The following is a 26,507-nucleotide window of genomic DNA, read 5'->3' as shown; positions in this document are numbered from 1 at the left end:
TGCCTCCAAGCAATAGTAAGTCAACGAGTCAAAAACAAACATTTCTCTTGCTTTTACTGCAATTTGACCTGGCTAAGTAACTGAGTTTCATTTCGAAAAAGATCCTTTATCTTTTTTAAAAGAACCATAATTTAGTACAATTTTTTTAATAATGACTTATCTTGATTCTTGGCTCACTGCAGAAATTTAAATAAAATCAGAATAAGACACATTGTTTGTTTGTCTTTGTATTGCTTCTCGTAGCTTAAATACAGTATTTCAATTTCAAAGCATGGGCAGAAGAGAACGAGTTGTTATTTTGGATTTTCAAGAGTAAAGGCGGAATAGTGAAATAATTTGCTGTCACAAAAAAATGTAAAAAAATCCGCAATAGAGAAAAAAGAAAAGGAAGAGCACACTCATTTGAGAAATGGGCCCACCAACGACTTCACACTATTTTTCCACTTCATTTTTCAAGTGTTGATGGGTGGACGCCAATCCAATTCTCTCTCTAAAATCTATTTGCCAAAAGACTGCAGATTTTTGCGTTTAATCCAAATTGCGAGCTGCACAATACTTGTTGCTACAAACAAGAACTAAAAGTTTGGAAATATCCAGGAAACTTCTCCCCCTTCCTCTTCTCTCACACACACTCACACTCACAAAAAAGAGCAGGCAGTGGTGTACCAAGTCTTCATAATTTATAACGACTCATGACTTCATGTGTATGATTGGTGGGGCGTTGTTCTCTTTTTCTCGGTCCTGTTTCTGGTTCCGAGTTTTCAATTTATTGCTGAGGAAAGAAAATCGAAGTTCGCACTTATTCACGTGTGTGCTTTGTTAACCGGTGAGTTCTGGTTTAGTGGATTTTCAGCTTTTTGTTTCAATATTATCTGCTTATTTTGCTGTTTCTACTTCTGCAAAACATTGTTACATTTGGCTTTCTTCGTTTTTTTCTTCTTTGCTTATGGGGTTGACGCTTATTTTGTCCTATCATAGTACTATAAACTATGGATATTTCTGAGAAAAGAAAACTTGGTCAGGCGTCCAACTGGCAAACTAAAATGTGCTGCGTAGGTTTAAAATCTCTACTTCGTAGATGATGAAGGATGTTTCTGTTTCGTATCTTGCGTTTCATTCATTTAGTTTTGTCAATTTCATCGAATTTTCTAATAGAGAGTTGTTGGGCATATATATGCAGGGTTTGATTTGCTAGACAAATGTGGAGCTAGCAGGAGCGTATTTTTCTCCAACCTAATCAGAATCCTATATTCTGCAATTCTCATGCGAGCTGGATTATGAGTTACCAACAAGAGAAGATTGTCAGGTAAGTTATTGTGATAATTGTCATGTTCATTCACAAGAGATAGTTAGAGTGTACATGGAATTCACGTTATATGCTGTAAATTAACTTATTACAAATGATTTGGTAGTCTCCAGTATGAAAGCAATAACTAAAAAGAGTTCTTAAACTACTTCGTGACTCCTCCCTCGAACTATCTCCATTTCCTTGAAGAGAAAATGTGTATCATGTTTAAGCAAAGTAGTCTGGCTTTTGTTACTTTCTATTTCACATGTATTTGTTGAACCTGCTGTTGTTCTGTATCTCTGTTTCTCAACAATCTTATAGTGTCACACTGTCAGGTTTCATGATTGGAGATCACACGGAAGGTTTGATGCACAATCCTCCTCTAGAGGTGGGGTGGAACTGGGGAGACTTAGATCAGCAGCGTACTCAGTTTCCAACAAGTTTCAGAGAGGGTTTGAATATGGCTCAGAGCGAATTAAAAGAATCACTGGATCATTGAGATCCTTTTCTGTGGGAAAGTTGAAAGCAGATGATAAGGGATCTGGGAAGAAAATTCTGGATCCTCAAGGATCATTTCTTCAAAAATGGAATAAAATTTTTGTTCTGTCATGCGTGGTTGCAGTGTCATTGGACCCCTTGTTTTTCTACATACCAATTATAAATGGCGAGAAGAGGTGCCTTGAGTTGGACTGGAAATTGGAACTTATAGCTTCTGTTCTACGATCCTTTACGGATATCTTTTACGTCATCCATATCATTTTTCAATTCCGTACTGGTTTTATTGCCCCTTCTTCTCGTGTGTTCGGAAGAGGTGTTCTTGTTGAAAATTCGTGGGAAATTGCAAAGAGATATCTGTCTTCCTACTTCATAATTGATATTCTTGCAGTTCTTCCACTTCCACAGGTAAGGGAGATAATCTCTATGTAGACAAATATAAGATGATTGCATTGTCACTGTACTTTACAAGCAGGATAACATATTTTTATTGTCCATGACTCCATGGAACTTAATTTTTGAAAGTCTTCTTGTTCATGATTTTAATGCATATTATGTTTAACAAACTGCAGTAGTTGCAATAAGTTGTCTACATGTATGTAACTCGATAATCATTCTTTGGCTTCCGCAGATTGTAATAGTGATCATCGTACCCAAATTGAAAGGTGCAAGGTCTTTGAACACAAAGAATTTGTTAAAAATCGTGGTGATTCTGCAATACATTCCAAGGGTTCTCCGAATCCGTCCTCTATACAAAGAAGTCACAAGAAGTTCTGGCATACTCACTGAAACAGCATGGGCCGGAGCTGCCCTCAATCTTTTTCTTTATATGCTCGCCAGTCATGTAAGTATCCTCCGGAAGTTTTATGTGTATTCACTAATATTATGCTTCTTCCTTGTATACTGATTGATCTTATAACGATCCAGAAGCTTGGGTATATTATTTGTAACATTGTTTTCTCCTTTCATTCTTTAAATTGTAAGTTACCTTGCTTATTTATTTATTATGGTTTTTGTGGTTTCTTTTTCACTGTCCAATTTTTTTTTTGGTGAAGTATCATGGAAAAGCTGCATCTGGTCCTTCGGCCAAAATGGGGCAGGAACCTTGATGCAAATTTTTTCTATGCCTATTAAATGTGTAAATGTGGTTTGGTGTTCCATATATAAGTAACATGAAAACTTATTAATATATTATTGGGCATATACATCTTAGGGCTGACTCTTTGAATCATAGGATTGGGAGGGATTAGTTCAGTGTGATTCTTGCTGGTTACGAACTCTCCTAGACTTTTCATGTGACAAATAGTCTTCCTGCACTAACTATGTTTTCTTTGATCACTGAGTTTTTTTTGCTTCTCTGTTAGGTGATTGGAGCCTGTTGGTATGTGCTCTCTATAGAGCGTGAAACTACCTGCTGGCTAAAAGCTTGTGGAGATAAGTCTGATTGTAGGAAAGCTTCCTTTGATTGCCAGGCTGATCATGCTGGTCTGCATCAAATTTTTAACGAATCTTGCCCTTTTCAGCCACCTGATGCTACCATTTTTGATTTTGGGATATTCCTTAATGCCCTTCAGTCTGGTGTTATTGAATCACAAGATTTTCCCATGAAGTTCTTTTATTGTTTCTGGTGGGGACTGCAGAATCTAAGGTATGTTTCCTAATTTGATGTGCCTGACATACTCATCTGTTGAGACAGTTATGTCAAAGAAGAACTTAATATAAAACTTGAAAAATGTGGTAATTGTTTTTCTAGATAATATTTGCATGCTTGGTGGAGTAAATTTTTCAGGGTTTCTAGCACATGATATATAAACTTATCTAACTTTGCAGTTCTCTCGGACAGAACCTTAAAACAAGTACCTATGTTTGGGAAATTTGCTTCGCAATTTTCATATCCATATCTGGCTTGGTTCTATTCTCATTTCTGATTGGAAATATGCAGGTAAGTTATATTTGCACTCTTCTTGCTTTCATGATTACCAAAGTTTTCTGTAAACTGTTATAGATTTAAATTTGCTATTTACAAGAAGTAATGGGGATGGCAAGTTGTCAATGCAAAATTTTACTGAAATCTGAATATTGGTGTTACAGACATATCTGCAGTCTACAACACTGAGATTGGAGGAGATGAGGGTGAAAAGACGAGATGCAGAGCAATGGATGTCTCACCGTCTCCTTCCTGAGAGTTTGAGGCAGCGGATCAGGAGATACGAGCAATACAAATGGCAGGAAACTAGAGGTGTCGATGAAGATAATCTGATTCGCAATCTTCCCAAGGACCTGAGAAGAGACATAAAACAACATCTCTGTTTAGCTTTGCTTAAGAGGGTATAATTTGTAGTTCCTTCCTCCACTCTTTTGTCTTGGGGTGAGAAACACTATAGTTACAAACAAGGTTTGTGCCATGAACCAGGTGCCAATGTTCGAGACAATGGACGATCAACTCTTGGATGCAATGTGTGATCGTCTGAAACCAGTTCTGTACACCGAGCACAGCTACATTGTGCGCGAGGGGGATCCAGTGGACGAGATGCTGTTTATCATGCGCGGCAAACTGTTAACAGTGACCACAAATGGAGGGCGGACGGGGTTCTTCAACTCAGACATTCTAAAAGCGGGTGATTTCTGTGGGGAAGAGCTGTTGACATGGGCTCTAGACCCAAATTCATCATCCAACCTCCCCATCTCAACCAGAACCGTCGAGGCCCTTCTAGAAGTAGAAGCGTTTGCTCTCATGGCTGATGATCTCAAGTTTGTGGCCTCCCAGTTCAGGCGGCTGCACAGCAAGCAGCTGCGTCACACATTTAGGTTCTACTCGCAGCAGTGGAGGACGTGGGCGGCTTGTTTCATTCAAGCAGCATGGAGGCGTTGCACGAGGAAGAAGATGGAGGAAGCTCTTCGTGAAGAGGAGAACAGGCTGCAGGATGCATTGGCCAAAGGAGGTGGGAGTTCCCCTAGTTTGGGAGCAACCATCTACGCATCGAGATTCGCAGCCAACGCTCTTCGTGCACTGAGGCGCAACGGTGGTAGAAAGACGAGGGTATCACCTATGCTTCTGCTGAAGCCAGCTGAGCCAGATTTCACTGCTGAACACAAATGAGCAGTCTAGTGTTGTGTAGTAGGATATATATAGGAGCCTTGTGAGTATTATGTTTGTATGATTGTATCCATATATCCATCTTTAGGCTTCTTTTCAAAATGTCAACTTGGACCTGCCATCAATGGTTGGGTTGGGTTTCTTCTTCTTGGAATGCCTTGGCATCAAAGTTGAGCCATGCTGCATTTGTCTAATTAGGCATCATCCTACTGGGCTATGGAAATGGGTTGTCTGGGTTTCGTTCTTAATGGGCCAATATGATCATTATCTAATTAAAAATGTATGATAATTTACATATTACTGTTCGTTTGTCCTCCATGATTTCAGTTTTTTATTTGAAAAAAATAATATATATATATAAATATAACATAAATAATTATTTTCAATATGACAAAGTAATGAGGCCACAAAAAAAAGAGTTTATACATAAATATTTCTTATATTAATTACAACTGGAATAGCTAAATCCTAAATATTTATAAATGGAGATTTTTAATACAAATACAACCCTATCATTCCTATTTTTAGAAATTAGAATATTTCATTGCTATCTCATTTATTTCATTCCTATCTGGTCTGGGAAACATTCAATAAACGTAGCCACAAAAGATTCGATCCCATGCATCTGGGATCTTTTAGTTTTCTCACTTTTGCCCTAGACACTTATATGGAAACGTAATACTAAGAAATACTAGCAATATTATCTTATATATATATAGAAGTTGATATTGTTACAAGGATTGTGGTTACACGCTCTTGTTGAAGAAAACCGAATTGAAAAGCTCACATTCTCCCGTATTTTACATGCAAATGAGAGGAAAAAATAAAAGAAACCAAAACAAAAACATAAAAAGGGGCTCAAACTGATGGTGTTGGGATCCCATCATTCTCACCTCTCAAATCCACCAAAATCACACTAACATTGTGTCTGCTACCTTGAGCCAGCGCCATCTCCGCCATCTTAGCCGCCGCGGCCTCAGCTCCGCCGCTTCCACCGCCGCAATACCTGGTGGCAATCTGGCAGGCGAGGTCGCCAGAAATCCCATCCCAAAATCCACCACTCCCCAATATGAGGAACTCATCCGCATGCCTCCTCGCAAATCTCACGCACGCCTCATCACTCTCCAAGAGGCGCACCGCCGCTCCTCCACGACACACCACCGCCTTGGAACCCGCCACCACCACCTCACTTCCCCCCACCACCGCCGCCACGCCGCTGCCACTCATCCTTTTCACCTCCTCTTTTTCAGTAGCTTCCTCTCCAACAATCTCAGCCAGCATCTCGCGCGCCACGCGCTTCCTCTCGTGCCCATCGAACACGCCGAAGAAGTCGTAGCTCTCGCCACCCCTCTTCACAAAACCTAATTCCACCGCCAGCGCGTCATCCATCGCCCTCCGTCGGCCGACCACGGAGATCTTGCCGTATGAGCTGCGCAGCACCTCCGAGGAATCGGGCGGAGATGACTTAATGCGGCGGAGATCGAGTCTTCTCCGGCGAGCATCTCTGGCGGACTTGGTGGCGTGAGATTCGGCGGATTTGGAGGACAGGAAGGGATGCTTGTGCCTGCGAAGAGTAGTCTCCGGCGGCGGCGTGAGGCAGCTATCCAGAGTCATGGCGGATGATGTGAAAGTGAAAGGGTGGTGGGTGGTTGGAAGAAGGCAGATGTTCATGGGAATTGCGGCGGTTAAGGGAGGGACACGTGGGAGCTTCATGCTCAGACCTCCAAATTTTCCATGACTCATCACTCATCCCTCTCACTCCACTAAACTAACTGTTTCTACGATTTAAATTGGTTGGAAACACTATGCTGCTAATTTTTGACGCAATTCGTGTTTGTGTTCATGTTTAATTAATCCTCCTATCCACTCATTTATCGTGTCGAATTGTCAAAATCTTAATTGACACTCGAATACTACGATCCCATTACGATTAAATTTTCATTATTACAAAATTCAAGAGTATGGGATATTTTTCCAAAATTTATTAAAAATATTAGTATTTTTTTTTTAGAAAAAATAAAAAATGCACAACAGTTTAGAATGAATTTAACTCATAATCCTCATATTCTATATGTTAATATTAACACGATGTGCAACGTAAAAGGGTAGTAGCTTTGATGTTGACTAAATTGGTTTCTACAGGATTAACCCCAGCAGGTTGACTGAAATCCTTATTCTTCTGATTGGTTAATTCAGACTTAATTGGAGATTAAACTATGGGTTGAAAAAGTTATTGAATAAAATGAATACATACAAATTAAGTTAAATCTGAAAATGAAAGGTGAGAATGGTGGAAAGGCATTGGTGGCAAGTGCAGCAACTCAAGTCCTCCTTGAAGCATGGCAACAACTTGCTCCATCGTTGGCCTATCTCCAGCCTTAATCTGGATGCACCATAACCCTGCTACAATCATCTTTTTCATCATCTCCTTCTCTTCTTCTCCACCATCTCTCATTTCCAACTCTTTCCCTTCACACAACTGCTTGTAAACCCACAACGGGAAGTACACTTCTCGGCCTAGCTCGCCCTGCAGCCGTGCTGCCATTTCCAGCACCAGCATCCCGAAACTGTACACATCAGCTTCTCCTCCAATGTTGCTGTAAAACATTTCTGGCGCCATGAATCCCATCTTCCCCTTAAACTGTGATGACTCAAATCTTTCAACCGAGATCTTGGGACTCAAGTATTCATCAAGTAGAATGTTCTGAGGCTTGATTGCAAGATGCAAGATGTTGGCAGCATGCAAACACTGAATCCCACGGGCTATCCCAATGCTTATCTTGAACGTCTCTCCACAACTCAGACCCCCTTCCTTGATGTGTCTGTCAAGAGAGCCACACTGCACAAACTCATGCACCACACCTCGTTTCTTGCCTTTTATGCAGAATCCAAAGAGTTTCACAACGTTTGGATTGGCGATCCTTGAGATTTCTGATGCACGCCTGATGAACTCTTTGTCACTCGCTGAAGAAGAACTGCTCAGCATCTTCACTGCAACGATGGGACCGCTCCTTAGCTTGCCTCTGAAAACACTTCCATGAGGCCCTCCACCTAATTTAGCCTTGAAATTTTGTGTCATCTTTTTAATCTCCCTGTAACTATAGTTTATTGGCATGTGATTCAACTGGTGTCTCATCAGTTCTTCCATGTTTTCACTATTGTTCATCCATGAACGCTGTCTTTTCACTCCAACCACTACCATTCCAATTATACATGGAATCCCAATTACAAATCTTAGTGCTATAAGCCCTCCTACAGTAAAGTAAAGAGAAATATAAGAAAATGGTACTACTATATTTTTGTATTATATGTTCTGAGGGTAGTGAGAAGTTACCAATTGCTAAGGCCGCAAGGTACAAGTAAACTGTTCAATGGAGAAAACAGGTAATTAAAGAGATGAAAAATATATGTAGAACATACAAGGAAAGGTCTTATTTATTAACTAGCACAATGAGATCTTACCTGCATAATACTCCAATTTGCCTGCATTTCCAAGTGAAGAATGTTAGTATATCTTCTTGTACTTGGTTTCATTGATTGCTTAGAAGTTATATTCCTGTTTCAAGAAAACATTTTGGAACAAAGAGAAGAAGGTTTGCTTACAGATGAAAGTACGGTCTTCGAAAGGGGTGCTTTCATAGCAATAGTGGCGACACCGGATTTTGTTGCCCTCCAGACTGCAAGTTCCCTTGCTCTCATTGCATTCTGTACACAAGGCGGGATACCATAATAGCTCAAATCCGTAGGCAAGCAGATCATGAATCTGTGCATACGAATAGTTATGATGATCAGTTGAAGGCCAGATTAATGAAGCCTGAGCCATGGTGTCATAGGTGCAGGACTCCTCCAAATCGGGTATTAGTATGCTTTCTGTGGTGACATAGCTGTAAATTCTGGAATCGTTGGAGAAGGCGCTCGTGTTGCCACAGAAAGGATTCTCAACGTATAACGGATTAGCTACAGGGCTTAGACAGTTGATGAATGTTATGTAAATGCTGCTAGTGTAGTATGTGTACACATAGTTTGAGTATATATCATTGTTTATGTAAGAATAAATCGGACAGGATGAGATATTGTTGCTGTCTAGACCTGGATCAGATATCCGGATGGAGAAGTTGCTGTAAGTGATGGCCTCAACATGGTATCTTCTGGATTCTGTGTGCAATATGAGTCGATTTTTCTGGCATTCGAGTGCGTAAAAGGAGTCTGGATGGCCACAATCTGCAGGATCACCTCTCAGCCTAAAAGGGTAGCTGATGTTGATATTCCCACATGAAGAAGTGGTGCAAAGTGAGCTGTTTTTAGCTCTGCAGCTTTCTGCCAAAAATAGAAGCAGAATCACAAGGGCTGTGTTTGACATGATTGCAATTTGTAGATGAGAAGATGTGAGCCATGAAAGAATGTTCTTTTATGCTAAAAGAATATTGAAATTAATGGTTAGTTTCTTGGAAGTTTTGGAGAGATTTCTTTTATTGCTTCAGTTGGAATGTATTCATGTAATGATCATGTGGATTAGTGCGTTGACTAGACCAATTCATCCAATGCCACATTCTGAGCACTAATTATTCTCTTTGGATACATATAATTCAAGAATCCACTATCGAAATCTGAGAATACAGAAGATAATAACATTGATTAAGCTATATATCATAATCCTCAATCATTATGATAATTGAACTGGTTGCTTAAATCATTCCATGCATTCAAAGTCAGAAAAAAAATCAGATTAACTAATCTATCATTGAACGCGTTTTGTTAATCAAGTAAACGCAGGTTGAGTAGGGTGGAAGAAATGGAGGAAAGAGCGCAAAGTCAACACAAAACTTAATGAGTTTTCTTAATTATTTATTCAATCATTCTAGATAGGAATCTTGAAAAGGAGTTAAGTAAGATGAAGATGATCAATGGAAAGTAGCAAGACAATACACCATATTTCAAATAGAATTCATATTAGACATGAAAATTTTCCTTCTTACCTTCATCTCCATCATCTACCTTGCTGTAGGCCAAGATGAGTGCCTCCCAGCAACATGTGGCCCTTATGCGCCCGTTGTACGTTTCCCGTTCTGGCTAAAAGGTCACCAACCGGAGCGCTGTGGATACCCGGGCTTCGGCTTGTCATGCAACGGAAGCAGAGCAGATCTTGATCTTCAATTCCCAGTGACAGCATCAGCCACAAATATCATGCTCCCATTAAACATGACAGTTGCAGTGTGGAACATTGATTATAAAGCACAAAAAATGCTAGTTAACTATGCCAGAGCAAGATCCTGCCTCCCGAGGAAGCTCCCCACCTTAAACTCCTCTGCTTCTCCTATATTTGAGGCAGAAGCAATAGGATATGGTGAAGGATCCACTCTGTTCAATTGTTCCAACACAAGAAACTATGAGACAGTTGCTTGCCTTAGCAGCAGTCGTTACCAAGTTCTTGATTTTGCTTCTATGTATGACATCTCGTCCTTGCCCCCATACTCGTCTTGTTTCAAGATGTACAACATTTCGTATGTTCCAGACCGTGCATTGACTGGAGGAGACGATGAATCTGGCACTCGTTTTTATCTTAAATGGAGCAGGCCTTCTTGTGGTAAGTGTGAAGCAAAAGGGAATTATTGTAGGTTGCAAAATAGTGCTGCTGCAGCAGAAACTGAATGCTTCAGCCCTCAACATGGTACAAATACAACAGGTAACAAAATAATTTCCTATATTCTCAACGAATTTGATTTAGCACCATATTAACTAGCTTATGGGATTCGATATTTTACAGGTGCATTAACAAACCACAAACCACTTGCAGCAGGTAAGGTTATCAATCTTCTTGATTCACGCATATTCAAAGGAAATCTTTTTTGACAGAAACATTCTGTTTTGCAGGGATTACAGCAGGAATAATACTCCTGGCATTCATTGTGATCGCCTCGTTTTTCATGTTTAAGGTGATGAAGAGGAAGAGAAATGATTACAAAAGGATAGAAAATGCTGTAAAAAGACACAAGGATATGAGGCCAAGAAGATACAGTTATGCAGATGTGAAGAGACTTACAAATAATTTAGAGGAGAAAGTCAGCCATGGAGCTCTCGTGCACAAAGGGAAGCTCAGCGATGGAACTCCCGTTGCTGTCAAAGTGCTGGATGCATCTGAACAAGACGACGAGGAGTTCATCTCAGAAGTGGAGAGAATAGGTGGGATGCAACATTCAAACATCCTTCAATTGATCGGATACTGTGCAGATGGACGCAGAAGAGCTCTCATCTACGAGTTGTTGCAAGGCGGAACACTTGCTGAAAAGCAAAGCCACACACTTGGTTGGGAGAAGGTACAACAGATTGCTATAGACATAGCCAAAGGAGTGGAGCATGTGCACCAAGAATCTTCCCAGAAGATCCTCAACTTGGTGTGGGATCCTCGGAGTGTCTTGTTAGACCACAGCTTCAGCCCCAAAATCATAGTGTCTACGACGTGTGCTGATGAAGGAGCATGGCGATATACTGCTCCTGAGTTACTCTCATGTTCCTCTAACATCATACCACAGAAAGCATATGCTTATGGTTTTGGCATGCTGTTGCTGGATATGATAGGGGCAAGTTTGAGTGATGGAGAGGAGAGAAGTGAAGTCCAGTTTCCAGAATGGGTTATTAGGCAGCTGGAGAAGAGAGAAGAAGAAGGGAAACCAAATGAATCAGTTGAGAAAATGTTGATTGTTGGGCTATGGTGTATTCAGTGGTTTCCATGCGATCGTCCATCCATCAAAGCATTGATCAAAATGCTTCAACAACAAACCATGCCTCATATGCCTCCATATCCTTTTCATCTCAACACATGGCAAAATTGAATATTCTGCATGTGCTCATTTTCTACCATTAAAACATTACATCCTCCTGATGGAGAATGATGTAAGAGTATTTTATTTATTACTTTTAATTATTAGGTCTTTATTATTTGTGTTTACATGTATTTACAGAAACAAAACACGCGGCATGACGCTTATGATGGAGAAAAGGAAACTTTGTACACAAAATCTCATATCTGAACCCAAATCAAAAATAAAATAAAATATAAATTTGACAATTGAATTGAAAAAGCAATACAACTATAAAACATCAAATATTAATAAAGATCACACTTGACAGATTGTACAAAAAAAGAAGAGAAAAGGATAAATCTTGGTGAGATAGAGAGAATGATAAATTAGAGGGGTAAATGATGCCGTTTTCTCCATTGGGACACCACCAATACCATGAGGAATACGAATCCAATCAAGAATCTCAGACCAATAAGTCCACCTGCATATATCACAAAATTAGCATCTCCTACAATGAAACATCCCTTTTAGAATAAAGACAAACAAAACAAGGTTGGAAATCTTACCGTATGCAAACATTCCATATCCTACAATGTAAGCTGTAAAAAAAAGGAAAAAATGTTATCCCATCATCCCATAGGTAAAAAAGTTAATAGGAAAAGCTCACAAAAGATCTGAGAAGATGGACCACTCACGTGCCCAATACTCCAACTGACCTGCATTATTCATATCAAAAAGCAGCGTCACCAACACAATTATCTTATCCACACATTCTCATGTTTATTTGAAAAAAATACTTACATTTAAAACCTTGTTGGGAGAGAGTTGTTCGATCATCCTTGCACTGGTGTTTACAAGTGATCCGGCTGCCCTCCAAGCCGCAATCCCCATTGCTTCTCGAACATTCTCCGCAGTGAATGCGAAACCACGAGAGCTCCACCCCATCGCTCAAATCACCATAGATGCCTCCCAAAGACGGATTGCTGCTCCTACCCTTAGGCCCCGAGCTCCAAACCACCCTATCAAGCGTGCACGACTCCGACAACGCAATCCCATCCCCCTCCATAACGTAACTGTATATCTGGGAAGAAGTGCTACTCGTATTGCCGCAAAAAGGGGCTTCCACATACTTGGGAGAATTCACAGGAGCCACACAGTGTAAGAACGATACCGGCCTATTCAAGTGGATGCTCCAGAAGATGGATGTCCAAGAATCGTAGGCGTTGGAATAAACAGGACAAGAAGAAAGATTTGCCCTGTTTATGCTCGGATCAACCACCCATATAGAGTATATTTCATAGTTGATGTCTCGGACCATATACATTCTCGATCTCACCTTGAAAATCGTCTGGTTGTTGCGGCATTCGAGCTCGAAGCTGGGGTCGTCGTACCCACAAGATTTGGGGCTACTTGTCAATCTGAAAGGGTAGCTGATTCTGAGATTGCCACAAGATGAAGAAGGGCAGTTGATGTTGTTATCTTGGGCTCTGGAATTAACTGTCAAGAAAAGAAGCAGAAGCAAGATGCTTGGAATTGCAAACAACATTCTGTTTTCTGGTTTTTCCTTTGATATTATCACTTTGTAATTGTATCTACACAAAAAAGAAGGATAACATCTATATATAGACACGCGAACGCGCGCACACAAATTTGACTTTTCGTCAAACTCATTTGAACAACTTGGGTCTATGACTTGTCAACAGGCTCCGCTCAAAATAAAAGAATTTTACTTTACAAATTTTGTTCAATGCTCAATAACTTTCTATAATACATGAATTACAACAACATAAACTATATGAATGGAGTTTCACTTAATTATATTCTGTGGTGATCAGCAATCTCGCGTGGAGCCATGAAAGGCTTGGGAGGCAGCTGCAATTCGAAATCGGTTTCAAGCATCTCAACCAGTTTATTCATAGGCGGCCGATCACAAGGCTTCATCTGTATACACCACAACGCCACTATCACCATCTTCTTCACCATCTTCCTCTCTTCCTCTGTCGCATCCCTCACCTCCACTTCCCTCCCGCCACTAAGTTGCTCGTACACCCACGACGGGAAGTAAATCTGCCCTTCCTCCTCCGCAAAAGGGTTCACATTCTTCCTCCGCCCCGCCATTTCCATCAGCAGCATCCCAAAACTGTAGACATCAGCCTTGTAGGAAACTCCCCCTACATTCTTGTAGAACATCTCCGGCGCCATATACCCCATCGTGCCCCTCGCAGCCGTCAGATTCACAATGCTACGACCATCAGTCGGGTACAGCTGTGCCAGCCCGAAATCAGATATCTTCGGATTGAACTTGTCGTCAAGCAAGATGTTGTGAGGCTTGATATCAAAATGCAGTATCTGCATGTCGCAACCACGGTGCAGGTAGTCGATCCCACGGGCCACCCCAAGAGCGATTTCAAACATCTTCTCATACCTCAAGGCAGTCACCTCCAGGCCTTGCTGGTTGAAAATGAACCTGTCCAGGGAGCCGTTTGGCAGAAACTCGTACACCAAGGCACATTTTGAGCCCTCGACTGAGAAGCCGATGAGCTGCACCACGTTGACATGGTGGATCCGGCCAATTGTGCCCACCTCACTGATGAACTCTTGCTCGCTAGCCATAGACTGCTCCATCATCTTCACTGCGACGTATGGGCCACTCCGGAGCTTCCCTTTGTATACAGTTCCGTAGGCTCCTTCACCCAACCTCTGGTTGAAATTGTTTGTCATTTTCTTGATCTCAGAGTAAGTGTATTTTATAGGGGTTAGGTTATTCTGACCCTGCAGAAACTCTTCAATGGTTTCGTCCATTGCTAAATGCCGTCTTCTCCATCTGCGCACCACTAGCCAGACCAGGAACGGGAATCCTATCAGGAATCTCAGAGCTACAAGTGCAGCTGCATAGTCATCAACAACCAACTTGAGAAAAAAAGAACCATTCTAACACTATAAATAGATCAGTTGCCAACACAATATTGAAAAGTAATTGAATGAAGGTTCTAATCTTACCAATTCCAATCAATCCGAAGAAAAAGAAGTATACTGTCAGAAAAGGTAACATGTTAGAAGAGACATCCATAAGGAAAGGAAAATATGAGAGAGACAATGAAGGTTTGAGAAGATGGAGCACTCACCTCCCCAGTACTCGAATTTACCTGCATTGTTCAAGTGAAAGCAGCGTCAGCACACAAAAAGTCGCTAAATGAGAAAATCAAGCACTTATCTCTAGAGGCACACAGATCATCAAAGTTGAAACTGAGTTAATGCAGCATGCATCATATATGCAACTGCTCCACCTAGTACTGTGGGTCGAATTGGACAGCATAAAATATGAAATTGCTGCAACACTATGCCCGATTTTTTGCCCACAGCACGTAATGGTGTGTACAAGGGGTTCAAATCCCAGAAATAGTTCCAGACATGTTCTAGATTCTATAAGTTCTTGCAAAATATAACTTGACTACTCTGTACTTTGTACACTAATCACAAAATTCTTATATCCACACATATATGAATTATTCAGTGTAAGAAACTTTTTACTCTTTTTCCAGAATTACAATCTACCCATCGAGACAAATTATACTCAGCTTCCACCAAACTTATTATATCAAGACTAGTTCACACTTGACACCAATAAAGTTTGCATCACACATTCTTTTAGGCAATCTTAACCACTAGACCGCGGTGTGGGATCTCCAGTCTACACTGCAGCACAGCTCCTTGTTAGAATAAATACTCAAGAATGCTACCTACTGTTACTATTACCAATAAAATTCTTACAATCTCATAGTAAAGCGATACCTAAAACATGATTGGGCAGTTAAAGGACACAAGATGCGACTTACATTTGAGACTCTTTTGGGAGAGAGGTGTATCCTCCTTGCAGTAGTGTTTGCAGGTGATCCGATTCCCCTCCACGCTGCAAGACCCATCACTTGTCTCACATTCTCCACAGAGAGCTCGGAACCACGAGAGCTCGACACCATATGCTAAATCATCATAAATGCCAACCAAAGAAGAATTATCCTTCATATCCCTACGCCCCGATGTCCAAACCACCCTATAAACGGAGCACGCCTCCTCCACATCGGATACTATAATCTGATCTCCCACCATAACGTAACTGTAAATTTGGGAAGAATTGGAGAAGATGCTACTCGTGTTACCACAGAAAGGGCCTTCCACGTACTTGGAAGAATTCACAGGAGAAAGACAGTAGATAAATGATACCGGTATATTCGAGTCGAAGAAGCCACTGAAAATGGATGGCCAAGAATCGTAGTCGTTGGAGTAAACAGGACAAGAGGAAAGATTAGCGCTGCTTATGGTGGGATCAACCACCCTTATGGAGTAAAATTCATAGTTGATATCCTGCACCATGTACCTTCTTGATTTCGCCACCCAAATAGTCTGATTATTGCGGCATTCGAGCTCGAAGCTGGGGTCGTTGTAGCCGCAAGATTTGGGGCTACTTGTCAATCTAAAAGGGTAGCTGATTCTGACATTGCCACAAGATGATGAAGCGCAGTTGTTGTTCTGGGCTAGAGAATTCACAGTGAGGAAAAGCAGGAAAATGGAGATTCTTGAAACTGCAAACAGGTTTCTATTTTCTGACATGCTGAGCAATATCAATTTTAATCTTTAGGGGAAGGAGAAAAGGATCAATATATATGTATATGCTGACCTTCTACGCTGCTTTGTGAAATGTTTTCGCGTAATTAGATTGTGTGGATTGGGTATATAACATTCAAAGAAGAAAAGGTAAAAGGAGTAATTAGGCGTTATTCTATTCAACAATGAAGTATAAATAAAGATAAAAGAGAAGGTGAGCGTGAGATAGTGCGACCGCTGACCCAGTAGAGGGAAACAATCCTGCTTTCCGGTGTCCTACACCCATCCAATTTTAGTTTCAGCTATTGGATCAATTATTTCCTCGTCTAAGCACACTAGTTGGTCTCGGTGCACCGCAAGTAGGAGAATACCAGCCGGAAAGCGGAGTGGTCTTCAACTGCTGACTTTTTCTTCGTTTCAAGTCAACATTGGCTTCTCCCACCATCCATTATGTCATCTTTCTCTCAGAAATAATAATAAACGAATGCGGAGTGATGTTTGAGATAAAAACACGACCCACCCACCAATTGCTTGTATTCTGCCTTGTTTCTTTCTCGCTGAAGATACTAGCTATATTCCAGATCCCCCACCATGATTCTTTTCTTGATTTTCTTGTTAATTTGTTCAGTAAATTTGGAAGAAGCAAGATTTGCAGCAGGGCAGGGGGAATGTGTGGCCACAAGCTGCAGCCCGTCAGGCCCCATCATCCGCTTCCCTTTCCGGTTGAAGGGCCGCCAGCCCGAGAGCTGCGGCTATCCCGGTTTCGAGCTTTCTTGCAACCCCACCAACAACCGCACCGAATTCGACTTCCAATTCCCGGTCCGGCCCTCCGCCCGGAACGTGGTCCTCCCACTTTCAGCAAAAGCCACCGTCCAAGAAATCGACTACGCAACTCAAGTGATCCGGATCAGCGTGCTTCACGGCTCCTGCCTCCCGCCCCGGGTTCCCCAATTCAGCTCCTCGCCCTCTCCTTTCCAATTCTATGTCAAGATCATGTACTATGGTGCAGGCAGTGGATACACGCTTTTCAATTGCTCCGGACCTCTCGACGATCCTAGGGGCTGGGCTTTGGGTCCCATCGCTTGCCTTGCTCGAGGGAATCACCGAGTTTATGCATACCGATCGTCTGATTCGGTAACGGAGCTCCCTCTGTCGAGATGTGTGAAAATGTACAATGTTTCTGATGTTTCCGAGGTGCTTTTGGACGGGCTGAGAGAGTATTCAGTTGATGATACCTATCTGCATTGGCCCGACCCCGATTGCGGCAACTGTGAAGCCCGTCGCATGTATTGTGGGTTCAATACCAATAACCAAACTCAATGCTTCGACATGCCCAAACAACCTCACCAGGGGAAACAAGGCGTATCAGATAATGTAGTTATTGCGGTTGTAGTAGTTGGTGTTTTCACGGCGGCGCTAGCATTTGCTGCACTATTTTATATGTACAGAGCGAAGATGCGGAAGCAGAGGAAGGAGCGACGGATCGAGCGTTTTCTAGAGGACTACAAAGCCCTTAGGCCAACCAGATACACTTACTCCGATATCAAGGCGATCACGGATGGCTTCAAGCACAAACTGGGGCAGGGAGGCTACGGAACGGTCTTCAAAGGGAAGCTCTCGACCGACATTCCCGTAGCGGTGAAGGTCCTCACCAACATCAAAGGAGACGGCGAGGAGTTCATCAACGAAGTGGGAACCATCGGCAAGATCCACCACGTGAACGTGGTGCGTTTGGTGGGGTACTGCGCGGACGGATACAGGCGCGCCCTAGTGTACGAGTTCCTGGAGAACGACTCGCTCAACAAGTACATCTCGTCGGGCAAGCAGGGCAGCACGGTGGGGTGGGAGAAGCTGCAGGAGATCGCGTTGGGCGTAGCCAGAGGCCTTGATTATCTCCACCAAGGCTGCAAGCAGAGGATCCTTCATTTCGACATCAAGCCGCACAACATCTTGCTGGACCATAACCTCAACCCCAAGGTTGCCGATTTCGGTCTGGCCAAGCTGTGCTCCAAGGAGCAGAGCGTCGTGACCATGACGGGGGCGAGGGGGACCATAGGGTATATTGCGCCCGAGGTATTCTCGAGGAACTTCGGGAAGGTGTCGTACAAATCGGATATCTATAGCTACGGGATGGTGTTGCTCGACATGGTTGGTGGGCGGAGGAAGTTCGGAGCGGAGGCACAGGACAGCGGCGAAGTCTACTTTCCGGAGTGGATGTACAATCAGCTGGAGAAAGGAGAGGATATAGCTATCCAAGTTGATAAAGTGGAGGAGAGTGAGATTGTGAAGAGGCTAATAATTGTGGGGCTTTGGTGTATCCAGTGGTATCCTGCAGATAGGCCATCCATGAAACTTGTGATGCAGATGCTGGAAGGTGAAAACATGCCGATTATGCCGCCCAATCCTTTCGCTGCTTCAAATTCTGCAGATATAACTTCATCTTCTTCCACCGTGTTTAGCAGCTCAACCAACATTTATACTGATTGAGATTCAGATCAAACTTGTTATGTAGCGTTTCACTACACTTTCCAATACAAAGAAAATATTCACACAACTGTTCATTTCTAGTTGCCAATAAGAAGACAAGAAAAACTGCCCAGTAGACCTTGGCTGAGCAAAGTATAGATGGGAGCGCATCCTCTGCTATGGAGCCCTTCCACTAAAAACGCAGCGTTCTCTTACAAAATAACTCCAAAAAAAAAACTACGACTTAAATCTTACAGAACAGCATTTATTGTTGAAAAATTCAGTCAAGTTATTGCAAAAAAATTCCCTCCCTCAGCTCAATATGGAATTTCTATCAACTACAAATGACAAAGTGGAAAAAAAAAACAATTTTGTGGAGTTTCATTCAAATTGTTCGCGGTTTCTTGTTGAACGGTGCCGTTTGCTGTGTTTCGATCACAGCAGACGGTAGTGACAATCTCATTATTACAAGAACTCAAGCAGATTGAACATCCGATATGATTATAACAAGATCGCAGGCACGAAAGCCAGAACAGTTGAAATTTCCCCAATTTCTATTTCATAGGATACAAAAACATCAGAAATCAGAACACCGACCGTTCTTCTCCCAATCGCCGTACCGAGTCGGTTCCGGCCCGCGGGGGCCGCCGACTTCACCAGTACCTTTATTCACGAACTCATGGCCGCCGTCATCTCCTCCGTCTTTAGAATCGAATTTCCTCTCATCCTCAATTTGGTTGTTGATTTTGTCCTTGTCGTCGGAAGTCGCCGACTCCTTCGTTGCTGGTTTCTGATTTTGCAGGAGGTGCGCCGTCGTGGCGATGGCTCTACGACTCGCCATGTCGGACAACTCAGATCTAGAGATGGTGGACGAGATTACTCGAAATAGTTTGTCCGCCATTTATTGGTCTCTTGGATTTTTGCTTTCCTTGTGGCGATGATGGAACGACGAAGCTCATAAACAGAAACAAATTGAGTCTACTGCGGCGGTTCGGTTAGAGCATATGCGGTGATAATAAAAACGACGACGTGCTGTACCAAGGAAGATACACGTTTGACGATTCCCCTGCATGTGGCCCAACGGCCCACTAAGGAGCCCAAAATTTCTGCTTTGGATTCTTCTTTTTTAACCGTGAAAAAGATATGGAAAATTTTAAACACAGCCCCCAATTTTCTCATTATAGCCTTTTATTTTAAAAAATAATATAAATAATTATAATTGTACTATTTTATCCCTATAGTCCCTTTTTAAATTTATATTAAATTTATCAAAATTAATTTTAAAGAATAACACATATGCACAATCTATTTATTGATGGATCGCATGTAACCTCCATCCCAAATCTCCATCAATATAACCCATTAACCACCAACTCAAAATCTTAAGAAGATAGACGGAGGTTGAGGAAGATTTGACATATTCTGTCTATGAACTTCAAATATCATACTGGTGAGTTCAAATACAGTTCAAAAAACAAAAAATTATGTTAAAAAATAAAATCATTCTGCTATATTCGAAAGGAAATCGGCGCGCTTCTCAGTGACTGGGTTCTCCGAGGGTCTTCAGATTCTCCAAACTTCCGACCAATTTCATACCTGACGACTCCAAAATCTATTGATTCCGACAACAATGAGTCGGGTTATGATAATAAGCTGTTGCACGAATTCGAATCCCCAATGAGCTACAATGTTTCTGTTTGTGGTGTATGAATTTCAGAGTTTTGCGCAGACAAGAAACAAATTTTTTTTTTGTTATTTGATTTTTGCAAATGTCACCACTTACTCAATCATTATCGTTTGCACAGAAAGGAAATTAAATGGTTCAATATATTCATGAATTGTGGTTCGTGATTCATTTTTGAGTCTGATATTTGAAGTTAGACGAAATTTGCCATTTTCCTCAATCTCAATATTTTCGATTGGAGGCTATATTAATGGAGAAGAGATTTATCTATAAAAGGAAGAGATTATATGTGTTATTCTTTCAAGTTAATTTTGATAAGTTTATTAATTTAAAACAAATTTTAAATGGAGCTATAAGGGTAAAATAATATAATTATAATTATTTATATTATTTTTTTAAATAAGGGGGTTATAGTGAGAAAATTGGAAGCTGTGTTTAAAATTACCCAAAAGATATTACTCTTATGTTTCTCCTTTCATGAACCTTTTCTTATCAAAGTATCTAAACAACAACAACAAAAAATATGTTCCAAATTCAAACCTAGCGGTATATTAAACTTATCTTCAAACCACATTTCGAGATTAATATACAATATTAAATAAAATAAAACTAGAAAAGAAGAGAATGCTCTCATAGCCTCGAAACCTGTAATATCACAAAGAGGTTGGAATACGAATAGGGAAATTGTAGGTACAGATTCATATAAGCATACAGATAATATTATTGGTTGTGGTAGTAAACAAACAGTATGTACAAATCTAGTTGATCCATAATGAGAGATGTTAAGAGAAGTAGGTAGGTTGGAAGCTGAGTTGATCAATCACCATGGGATCACCTCTACTTATTCTTGGCCATAACTAATAATACAAACAGTTACTGCATCTTAGAGCTATCCATTTCTTCCGTCTTGGCAAATCTTCCACGGATTCTTGGCTGGCTGTCAGCCAGAGCTTTCCTACAAGCATACTGAAACAAATCGCGTTATTAGTTTGTCTTGTGCTGCTCCCATTTGCAGTTTCTTGACAGAATATGATGATGCGAGTGAGATGTAATTTGGAGATATTATACTTTGGTAATTGAAGAAAGATAGAAATCCCACCTTGATTTTTCTTCCAAAATTTCTCTTGGACTTCTTATTCCAGTATCTGGAGAGCTTCTCCCTGCGGTCTTCGGAAGGGCAGCTGCTGATCGTCCTAGGTTGCACCATCGGGGACTGCTCGAGACTTATGTTACCATCATTGCCAAGAGTCTGTCATAAAAACTCAGTATCAATCACACCCATCCCTATCCTGTCCAAGAGTCCAGAAACATCTAACCATTTCTCAGTTCATAGGCATTGTCGTAGCACCAATAAATTCGTATGGTGCTCACGAGCAGAGGTAAAATGAGAATCATACTCCCCAACTCAATATAGAGGTGTAGGTGTTTCAAGATATATACATTTTAGGTATGTTACCAACATATCCAATTCTGAAGCCAAATTACTTAAACAATTAAGATTCATGATATACTATGTAACTCGGTAGTATGAGAGGATAAAGGACGAATGGATTGCTAGAAGAGTTTACCTTAATGTCTCCTTCACTAAAAGCTCTTCGCATCCCATTAAAAGCTCCAAAGTCCAAAACTGGAAAATCGAGAAATCTTGGTCTCAGTGGAGCCTCATGCACACTGTCCATAGACCCTAGACAACTCGAGCTGATACTTTTCTGGAGTGCGCCCTCAGCAAGCAGCTTCTCATCAACGGCAAAGTTTTCATCTATCTGTAGAGGCGGAATCTTGATACTCAGGGCTTCAAAGAGCGGCATCTCATTCCCTTGCTGTGCCAAAAGATCCTTTCTACATTCATAGAAAACCTCACTGAGGAGCTGTCCACTCTCAATAGACGATTCAATATCAGACACTGTTAGCGACTGGGGTGAGATCACGTCTTCTCCACAAGAGATCATTGAGATAGCAGCCGTCATTGGATCCACACCCATTAATGGTTCTCTGATCACTGGTTCAGGTGCCTTGAACAGATCACCTTCTCCCCCAAGGTTGTAATCTGATATGGTGGATGTTTGCATGAGGCTGCTTGGTATACCCTATATTTGAATTTAGAAAAAGAAAATCTCAAATTGTTCCTAAAGTATTTAATAGAGATATCTCATGAAGCAGAGTAAAAAATAAGGCCCAATCATGGCTAGTGGTTCGCCAAAATTATGGAGCGGTAGGCACACATCTAGCAAATAAGCTTTTTTTGTCTAAACATGATGGTCAGTATGTATCAGTACAACCTATAAAGCAAACAAAGAAGCCCATATTGGACGCAAAAGTTCAACTCGAAAACACAAATTAAACCACATGTTAGGACAAAGATGCACTATAGTTGGGGCCAAGCCGGCATTAAGAAATAAAAGTTACTGTAAGATAGTTAAGATTTTCCAAGAAATACCAAGTTTATTACCACATTTTCCAAAGGCTAGCTAGAAAACTAGGTGGCTTTGCCTGATTATTCATCTCGGTCCTTTACATAAAAAAGGGAACACAGATTACATGAACTGAGTTATCAGCCACCAGAAACCATCATCTACTAGATTCTTTGTAATAACTAATACTATTACTATCAATTATTGAGGAGTCCATAAATATCTGCAGATGTAAATTCCTCATAAATAGGTCTATATTTTCAATCAGAAACTTATACTCCCTCCGTCCACGAAAAACATGCCACTTTGCTTTCGGCACGGGTTTTAAGAAAATGTGAGTAAAGTTGGTAGTGGAGTAAGGGTCCCACTTTAAATGTGAGTGGAGTTGTGTGGACCCTACTACTAAAAATGGAAGTGGCATATTTTTTGTGGACGGACGAAAAAGGAAATTGTGGCATATTTTTGGTGGACGGAGGGAGTATGACAGTTCACTTGAATCTAGCAAATGAAAAACAAGGGTGATCAGGATTAACCATTTTAGGTAAATGTCAAATACGTGTAACAGAAATAGAAAGCTCATTGTAACACAGAGCTTCAAAAGTAACCACCAATAATAGGAGGCTTATTCACTCACTTCACTTGTCTCTCTTTGATCAGGATACAGCAGCGAAAAGAAAAGGTGAAAGTCCTTAAGAAATTGGTATAGAAGAGGTTCACATAAAAAGGAACTTTTTGGAGTTAGAAAAGATGAGAAAAGTCGAAAATTGATTCATAACCTAATTAATGGATTTTCAAAAGGAAACGGAACTATGATTGTGATATTAAGTCGCAATAGATCCGTTTTTCTCCATAAATAGAACTCAAGGTGCTAACCATTAATGGTCTTGGTCTGTTGATGCCTATTGAGAAAGTACATAACAAGAAAAATCTAATCTTTGAGATAAAGGCCTATTTTTCTCTAAGTTCTTACATCAGTCAACTTATGCAGCAGTCAAATGGGAATTCATGATAACTTCCATTTAAGAGAAAATGACTAGAAATCAAAACTCAGGATTGAAATAGCAAACCCCAATTAACATGAACAAGCAAACAGCAATTCATAAAATAAAATAGAAAAAAAATATCAGCAAAATCCATCTCGCAGAAAAAAGAAAAGGGATATAAAAAACTCTGAATGAAGATCATTACATCGAATAAAATGTGAAAAGAGAAAAAGATGAGTAACACACAGTGAATAGTGGAAACCAAAAAAAGAAACAGCTGGTGAAGAAATAATAAACGAAAAGATAATTTACCAAGGACGAATTAGGCCTTTGTGAGCAGCAAAAGTCATCAAACTGCTGAACTTCTAGAGAGAAGTTCTGGAAGTACGGGAACATAAGCCCAGCTTCTGCAGACATGTACACTGTTTCTCTCAAATTTGTCACTCAAAAGATTAGGGGAAGGAGAGAGAGAACAAGACGCACCGAACTCTGTATCTAAGTGTAAGTATAGATAGAGGAGAATTGCTTTAATGGAGGCAAGGTCTTTTTATAGGTGTCAAACAGTGGGAAATAACAGCAGAAGCAGCGACAGTAACAGCCGTAAAGGAGAGAGAGAAGAGAGAGAGAAGAATCTGATTTTGGTTGGGTCTTGGATTGGACTCTTTCATCATGAGAAAGAAAATTGTAAGAGTTGAAAAGGTTAAAAGAAAGTAATAAAGCAAGTAAACTGAAAATGGTTATCTAAATATATTTTGACAAATAATTAGTTGTTCGATGATGCTCGGATGTTTTTTTGTGCATTTTGGGGGACATTGTGGGTAGTGGAAATGGCTAGTGTGCTCTAAGGAGGATTTTCCTTTTATTCTTTTAAATAATACTACTTCATTTGTCGCATTTGAGTAGATCAATTTATTTTTGATATAAAATTTAAGAAATTAGTATTTAATAATAAAATGAATAAAGTGAAAAAATGACAAATATATTTTTTATATAAAAAAATTAATCAATTTAATTGAAACGACCCATAAAGAAATATTGATCAAGTTAATTGGGAGTCGGGACGGAGGGAGTAAGGAAAATGATTTTTTTTTTAGCCAAAGATGTATACTTTGTAATAATGGCAATTGAATTGTATAATAATAATAATAACAATAATAATAATAATAATAATAATATGTCATGTTTTCTAATTTGAACGTCTCAATTTAATAGGTCACTTCTTAAATATAAAATCATACCACATAACAAACACGCTCACACAACTCATTATTTACCCTAAATATCATTGTGACTCTCACAAAATTTTCTCTTTTTTATTTAAAAATAATATCTTTATTTTCATCTCTTACTTTTTTCATAAATTTATCCTCAAAAAAGCTACTTTATGTCTCATATTTTATTATAAATTATTTATTTTTTAATATCTGTGTATGGGCCTTATGGCTTATTGAATTGGGAGGAAATGAGTAATAATTTTAGTTTTATAACAATGCTATAGTGATAATACTTTATTGTTGATTTTGCGCGAATAAATTTTACTCTCCACGGAATGCTAAATGTAAGCAAACTTAGAATAATAAAATGATAATAATTGCATTTTAGAATCTGTAAGTCGGACATATCATTGTAGACATGAAGTTGATTCCATGTCACTTCCATATGATGAGCAATGAGTCCAATTTTTTTGTTTCATAATTAGTTAGTTTTTGTAATTTATTTTACATTTCAACTTTTACGAGTAAATTGGTAATATTCAGCTTTATTTATGAATTAAATTAAAAAAATTACAGTATAAATTGATGGAATAAAAAATTATGAGTTTAACTTATAAGTAATTATTTATGTTTTAATCCCCCTTGGGACCGCGAAGCGTCATGTATGTGCAGCAGTCTTTCTAACTTTTACGAGCGTGAAGTATTTGCGGGGCCTCTTGATAATATAGTATTCAGTTGAACATTTATGTAGTACTCCCTCCGTCCCGCTAAAGTTGGCAACATTTGTTTCGACACGGAGATTAAGAAATTAAGTGTTACTCGTTGACTTAATTAAAGTAATTTTGGCATTTTTAGAAAGTGGCCTACAATTGTTGACCAAATTAGTGAGTAATTGTTGACTTAATTAAAGTAAATTTTTGCCATTTTTAGAAAGTGGCCAACTTTAGTGGGACACCCAAAATAGAAATATTGCCAACTTTAATGGGACGGAGGGAGTAATATCTAACTGGACTTGTTTACAACATTCTTGACTAATGTATCAATATTTAAGCAAATTACACAAATGCCCTCGATAGATTTCATATTTCATTTGTTTTTTGTTTTTCTAATCCAGATTTCATTTGTTTTTACATACACCAATTAATTTTTTTAGATACACATACACCAATTAACCTGAAAGAAAATATAATATTGGATCAGACTAGTATTTCGTCCGTTCCACGAATTTTAAACAGTATTTCTTTTTAAGTTGTCCTGCGAAGCTTTAGCATTTTCCTTATATGGAAAAAGGTTTTTTCTTTATTCATTTTTTTTTCCACTTTTTCACCTATCACACTTAACACACAAAATATTAACTCATTAACATTCGTGTCGAAAAAAAATTGTTCAAGCTTCGCGGAACGAATGGAGTATTTTTTTTAAATGTGTGAAAATTTCACTTATTTAAATGGGCGAATTAATAATTAG

At 39.9% G+C, this 26,507-nt stretch overlaps 8 protein-coding genes across 14 annotated transcripts; 3 read left to right on the top strand and 5 right to left on the bottom strand.

The window, feature by feature from the left end:
- The first annotated feature begins 289 nt into the window (after positions 1-289).
- LOC130993386 (cyclic nucleotide-gated ion channel 1-like) lies at positions 290-5,074 on the top strand. Of its 2 annotated transcripts, none has more exons than XM_057918259.1 (8): positions 290-826; positions 1,181-1,306; positions 1,624-2,191; positions 2,415-2,627; positions 3,148-3,431; positions 3,614-3,725; positions 3,875-4,111; positions 4,197-5,074. In XM_057918259.1, exons 2-8 carry the CDS (start codon positions 1,278-1,280, stop codon positions 4,881-4,883), a joined length of 2,130 nt encoding a protein of 709 aa, XP_057774242.1. In that variant the 5' UTR covers positions 290-826; positions 1,181-1,277; the 3' UTR covers positions 4,884-5,074. The 2 variants fall into 2 exon arrangements, with proteins under 2 accessions (XP_057774242.1, XP_057774241.1); XM_057918258.1 differs by lacking the exon at positions 290-826 and adding an exon at positions 829-1,052.
- Positions 5,075-5,569: 495 nt separating this feature from the next.
- On the bottom strand, positions 5,570-6,789 carry LOC130993385 (protein phosphatase 2C 51-like). Its single transcript, XM_057918257.1, has one exon. It carries the CDS (start codon positions 6,621-6,623, stop codon positions 5,739-5,741), a length of 885 nt encoding a protein of 294 aa, XP_057774240.1. The 5' UTR covers positions 6,624-6,789; the 3' UTR covers positions 5,570-5,738.
- Positions 6,790-7,097: 308 nt separating this feature from the next.
- Positions 7,098-9,240, bottom strand: LOC130993383 (LEAF RUST 10 DISEASE-RESISTANCE LOCUS RECEPTOR-LIKE PROTEIN KINASE-like 2.7). The gene is made up of 4 exons (XM_057918255.1): positions 8,484-9,240; positions 8,343-8,363; positions 8,215-8,244; positions 7,098-8,132 (listed from the first exon to the last, which is right to left on the bottom strand). The coding sequence occupies exons 1-4, from the start codon at positions 9,238-9,240 to the stop codon at positions 7,138-7,140; spliced, it is 1,803 nt and encodes a 600-aa protein (XP_057774238.1). The 3' UTR covers positions 7,098-7,137.
- Positions 9,241-9,717: 477 nt separating this feature from the next.
- LOC130993384 (rust resistance kinase Lr10-like) lies at positions 9,718-11,826 on the top strand. Its single transcript, XM_057918256.1, has 3 exons — positions 9,718-10,563; positions 10,645-10,677; positions 10,752-11,826. Exons 1-3 carry the CDS (start codon positions 9,837-9,839, stop codon positions 11,708-11,710), a joined length of 1,719 nt encoding a protein of 572 aa, XP_057774239.1. The 5' UTR covers positions 9,718-9,836; the 3' UTR covers positions 11,711-11,826.
- Positions 11,827-11,905: 79 nt separating this feature from the next.
- LOC130993381 (rust resistance kinase Lr10-like) lies at positions 11,906-16,457 on the bottom strand. 3 transcript variants are annotated; one of them, XM_057918251.1, is made up of 7 exons: positions 15,517-16,457; positions 14,806-14,826; positions 14,681-14,713; positions 12,482-14,568; positions 12,376-12,396; positions 12,247-12,279; positions 11,906-12,161 (listed from the first exon to the last, which is right to left on the bottom strand). In XM_057918251.1, exons 1-4 carry the CDS (start codon positions 16,286-16,288, stop codon positions 13,496-13,498), a joined length of 1,899 nt encoding a protein of 632 aa, XP_057774234.1. In that variant the 5' UTR covers positions 16,289-16,457; the 3' UTR covers positions 11,906-12,161; positions 12,247-12,279; positions 12,376-12,396; positions 12,482-13,495. The 3 variants fall into 3 exon arrangements, with proteins under 3 accessions (XP_057774234.1, XP_057774235.1, XP_057774233.1); XM_057918252.1 differs by having other exon boundaries at positions 12,247-12,396; positions 15,517-15,794; positions 15,902-16,457; XM_057918250.1 differs by having other exon boundaries at positions 12,247-12,396.
- On the bottom strand, positions 12,067-13,226 carry LOC130993952 (RING-H2 finger protein ATL22-like). The gene is made up of 4 exons (XM_057918992.1): positions 12,482-13,226; positions 12,376-12,396; positions 12,247-12,279; positions 12,067-12,161 (listed from the first exon to the last, which is right to left on the bottom strand). Exons 1-4 carry the CDS (start codon positions 13,224-13,226, stop codon positions 12,067-12,069), a joined length of 894 nt encoding a protein of 297 aa, XP_057774975.1.
- Positions 16,458-16,873: 416 nt separating the features above from the next.
- Positions 16,874-18,836, top strand: LOC130993382 (rust resistance kinase Lr10-like). Its single transcript, XM_057918254.1, has one exon. It carries the CDS (start codon positions 16,874-16,876, stop codon positions 18,767-18,769), a length of 1,896 nt encoding a protein of 631 aa, XP_057774237.1. The 3' UTR covers positions 18,770-18,836.
- Positions 18,837-21,083: 2,247 nt separating this feature from the next.
- On the bottom strand, positions 21,084-24,669 carry LOC130993379 (uncharacterized). 4 transcript variants are annotated; one of them, XM_057918247.1, is made up of 4 exons: positions 24,139-24,669; positions 22,001-22,519; positions 21,532-21,681; positions 21,084-21,398 (listed from the first exon to the last, which is right to left on the bottom strand). In XM_057918247.1, exons 1-4 carry the CDS (start codon positions 24,241-24,243, stop codon positions 21,306-21,308), a joined length of 867 nt encoding a protein of 288 aa, XP_057774230.1. In that variant the 5' UTR covers positions 24,244-24,669; the 3' UTR covers positions 21,084-21,305. The 4 variants fall into 4 exon arrangements, with proteins under 4 accessions (XP_057774230.1, XP_057774232.1, XP_057774229.1 ...); XM_057918249.1 differs by having other exon boundaries at positions 22,001-23,124; positions 23,329-24,496; XM_057918246.1 differs by having other exon boundaries at positions 21,084-21,681; positions 24,139-24,507.
- Between the last annotated feature and the right edge of the window lie 1,838 nt (positions 24,670-26,507).

The sequence above is a fragment of the Salvia miltiorrhiza genome, chromosome 7 (assembly GCF_028751815.1).
Source record: "Salvia miltiorrhiza cultivar Shanhuang (shh) chromosome 7, IMPLAD_Smil_shh, whole genome shotgun sequence".
Taxonomy (NCBI): Eukaryota; Viridiplantae; Streptophyta; class Magnoliopsida; order Lamiales; family Lamiaceae; genus Salvia; species Salvia miltiorrhiza.
This window is presented reverse-complemented; position numbering and strand designations above follow the sequence as displayed.

What these genes read in the sequence shown, in the direction of transcription:
- LOC130993379 (XM_057918246.1), bottom strand. Translation starts at nt 24,243, where the DNA reads ATGTCTGCAGAAGCTGGGCTTATGTTCCCGTACTTCCAGAACTTCTCT. An exon ending in AAAGGCCTAATTCGTCCTTG is followed by an intron (nt 22,520 to 24,138) that starts GTAAATTATCTT and finishes ATTCAAATATAG; the next exon opens with GGTATACCAAGCAGCCTCAT. An exon ending in TTAGTGAAGGAGACATTAAG is followed by an intron (nt 21,682 to 22,000) that starts GTAAACTCTTCT and finishes TTTTTATGACAG; the next exon opens with ACTCTTGGCAATGATGGTAA.
- LOC130993382 (XM_057918254.1), top strand. Translation starts at nt 16,874, where the DNA reads ATGATTCTTTTCTTGATTTTCTTGTTAATTTGTTCAGTAAATTTGGAA.
- LOC130993386 (XM_057918259.1), top strand. Translation starts at nt 1,278, where the DNA reads ATGAGTTACCAACAAGAGAAGATTGTCAG. An exon ending in CAGTTCTTCCACTTCCACAG is followed by an intron (nt 2,192 to 2,414) that starts GTAAGGGAGATA and finishes TGGCTTCCGCAG; the next exon opens with ATTGTAATAGTGATCATCGT. An exon ending in GTTTAGCTTTGCTTAAGAGG is followed by an intron (nt 4,112 to 4,196) that starts GTATAATTTGTA and finishes GCCATGAACCAG; the next exon opens with GTGCCAATGTTCGAGACAAT.
- LOC130993383 (XM_057918255.1), bottom strand. Translation starts at nt 9,240, where the DNA reads ATGTCAAACACAGCCCTTGTGATTCTGCTTCTATTTTTGGCAGAAAGC. An exon ending in CAAATTGGAGTATTATGCAG is followed by an intron (nt 8,245 to 8,342) that starts GTAAGATCTCAT and finishes TCCATTGAACAG; the next exon opens with TTTACTTGTACCTTGCGGCC. An exon ending in CCTTGCGGCCTTAGCAATTG is followed by an intron (nt 8,133 to 8,214) that starts GTAACTTCTCAC and finishes ACTTTACTGTAG; the next exon opens with GAGGGCTTATAGCACTAAGA.
- LOC130993384 (XM_057918256.1), top strand. Translation starts at nt 9,837, where the DNA reads ATGAAAATTTTCCTTCTTACCTTCATCTCCATCATCTACCTTGCTGTA. An exon ending in ACATGGTACAAATACAACAG is followed by an intron (nt 10,564 to 10,644) that starts GTAACAAAATAA and finishes GATATTTTACAG; the next exon opens with GTGCATTAACAAACCACAAA. An exon ending in CCACAAACCACTTGCAGCAG is followed by an intron (nt 10,678 to 10,751) that starts GTAAGGTTATCA and finishes TCTGTTTTGCAG; the next exon opens with GGATTACAGCAGGAATAATA.
- LOC130993952 (XM_057918992.1), bottom strand. Translation starts at nt 13,226, where the DNA reads ATGTTGTTTGCAATTCCAAGCATCTTGCTTCTGCTTCTTTTCTTGACA. An exon ending in CTCCCAACAAGGTTTTAAAT is followed by an intron (nt 12,397 to 12,481) that starts GTAAGTATTTTT and finishes TGAATAATGCAG; the next exon opens with GTCAGTTGGAGTATTGGGCA. An exon ending in ATATGGAATGTTTGCATACG is followed by an intron (nt 12,162 to 12,246) that starts GTAAGATTTCCA and finishes TGATATATGCAG; the next exon opens with GTGGACTTATTGGTCTGAGA.
- LOC130993381 (XM_057918250.1), bottom strand. Translation starts at nt 16,288, where the DNA reads ATGTCAGAAAATAGAAACCTGTTTGCAGTTTCAAGAATCTCCATTTTC. An exon ending in TAAATTCGAGTACTGGGGAG is followed by an intron (nt 14,714 to 14,805) that starts GTGAGTGCTCCA and finishes CTTTTCTGACAG; the next exon opens with TATACTTCTTTTTCTTCGGA. An exon ending in CTTCGGATTGATTGGAATTG is followed by an intron (nt 14,569 to 14,680) that starts GTAAGATTAGAA and finishes ATGACTATGCAG; the next exon opens with CTGCACTTGTAGCTCTGAGA.
- LOC130993385 (XM_057918257.1), bottom strand. Translation starts at nt 6,623, where the DNA reads ATGAGTCATGGAAAATTTGGAGGTCTGAGCATGAAGCTCCCACGTGTC.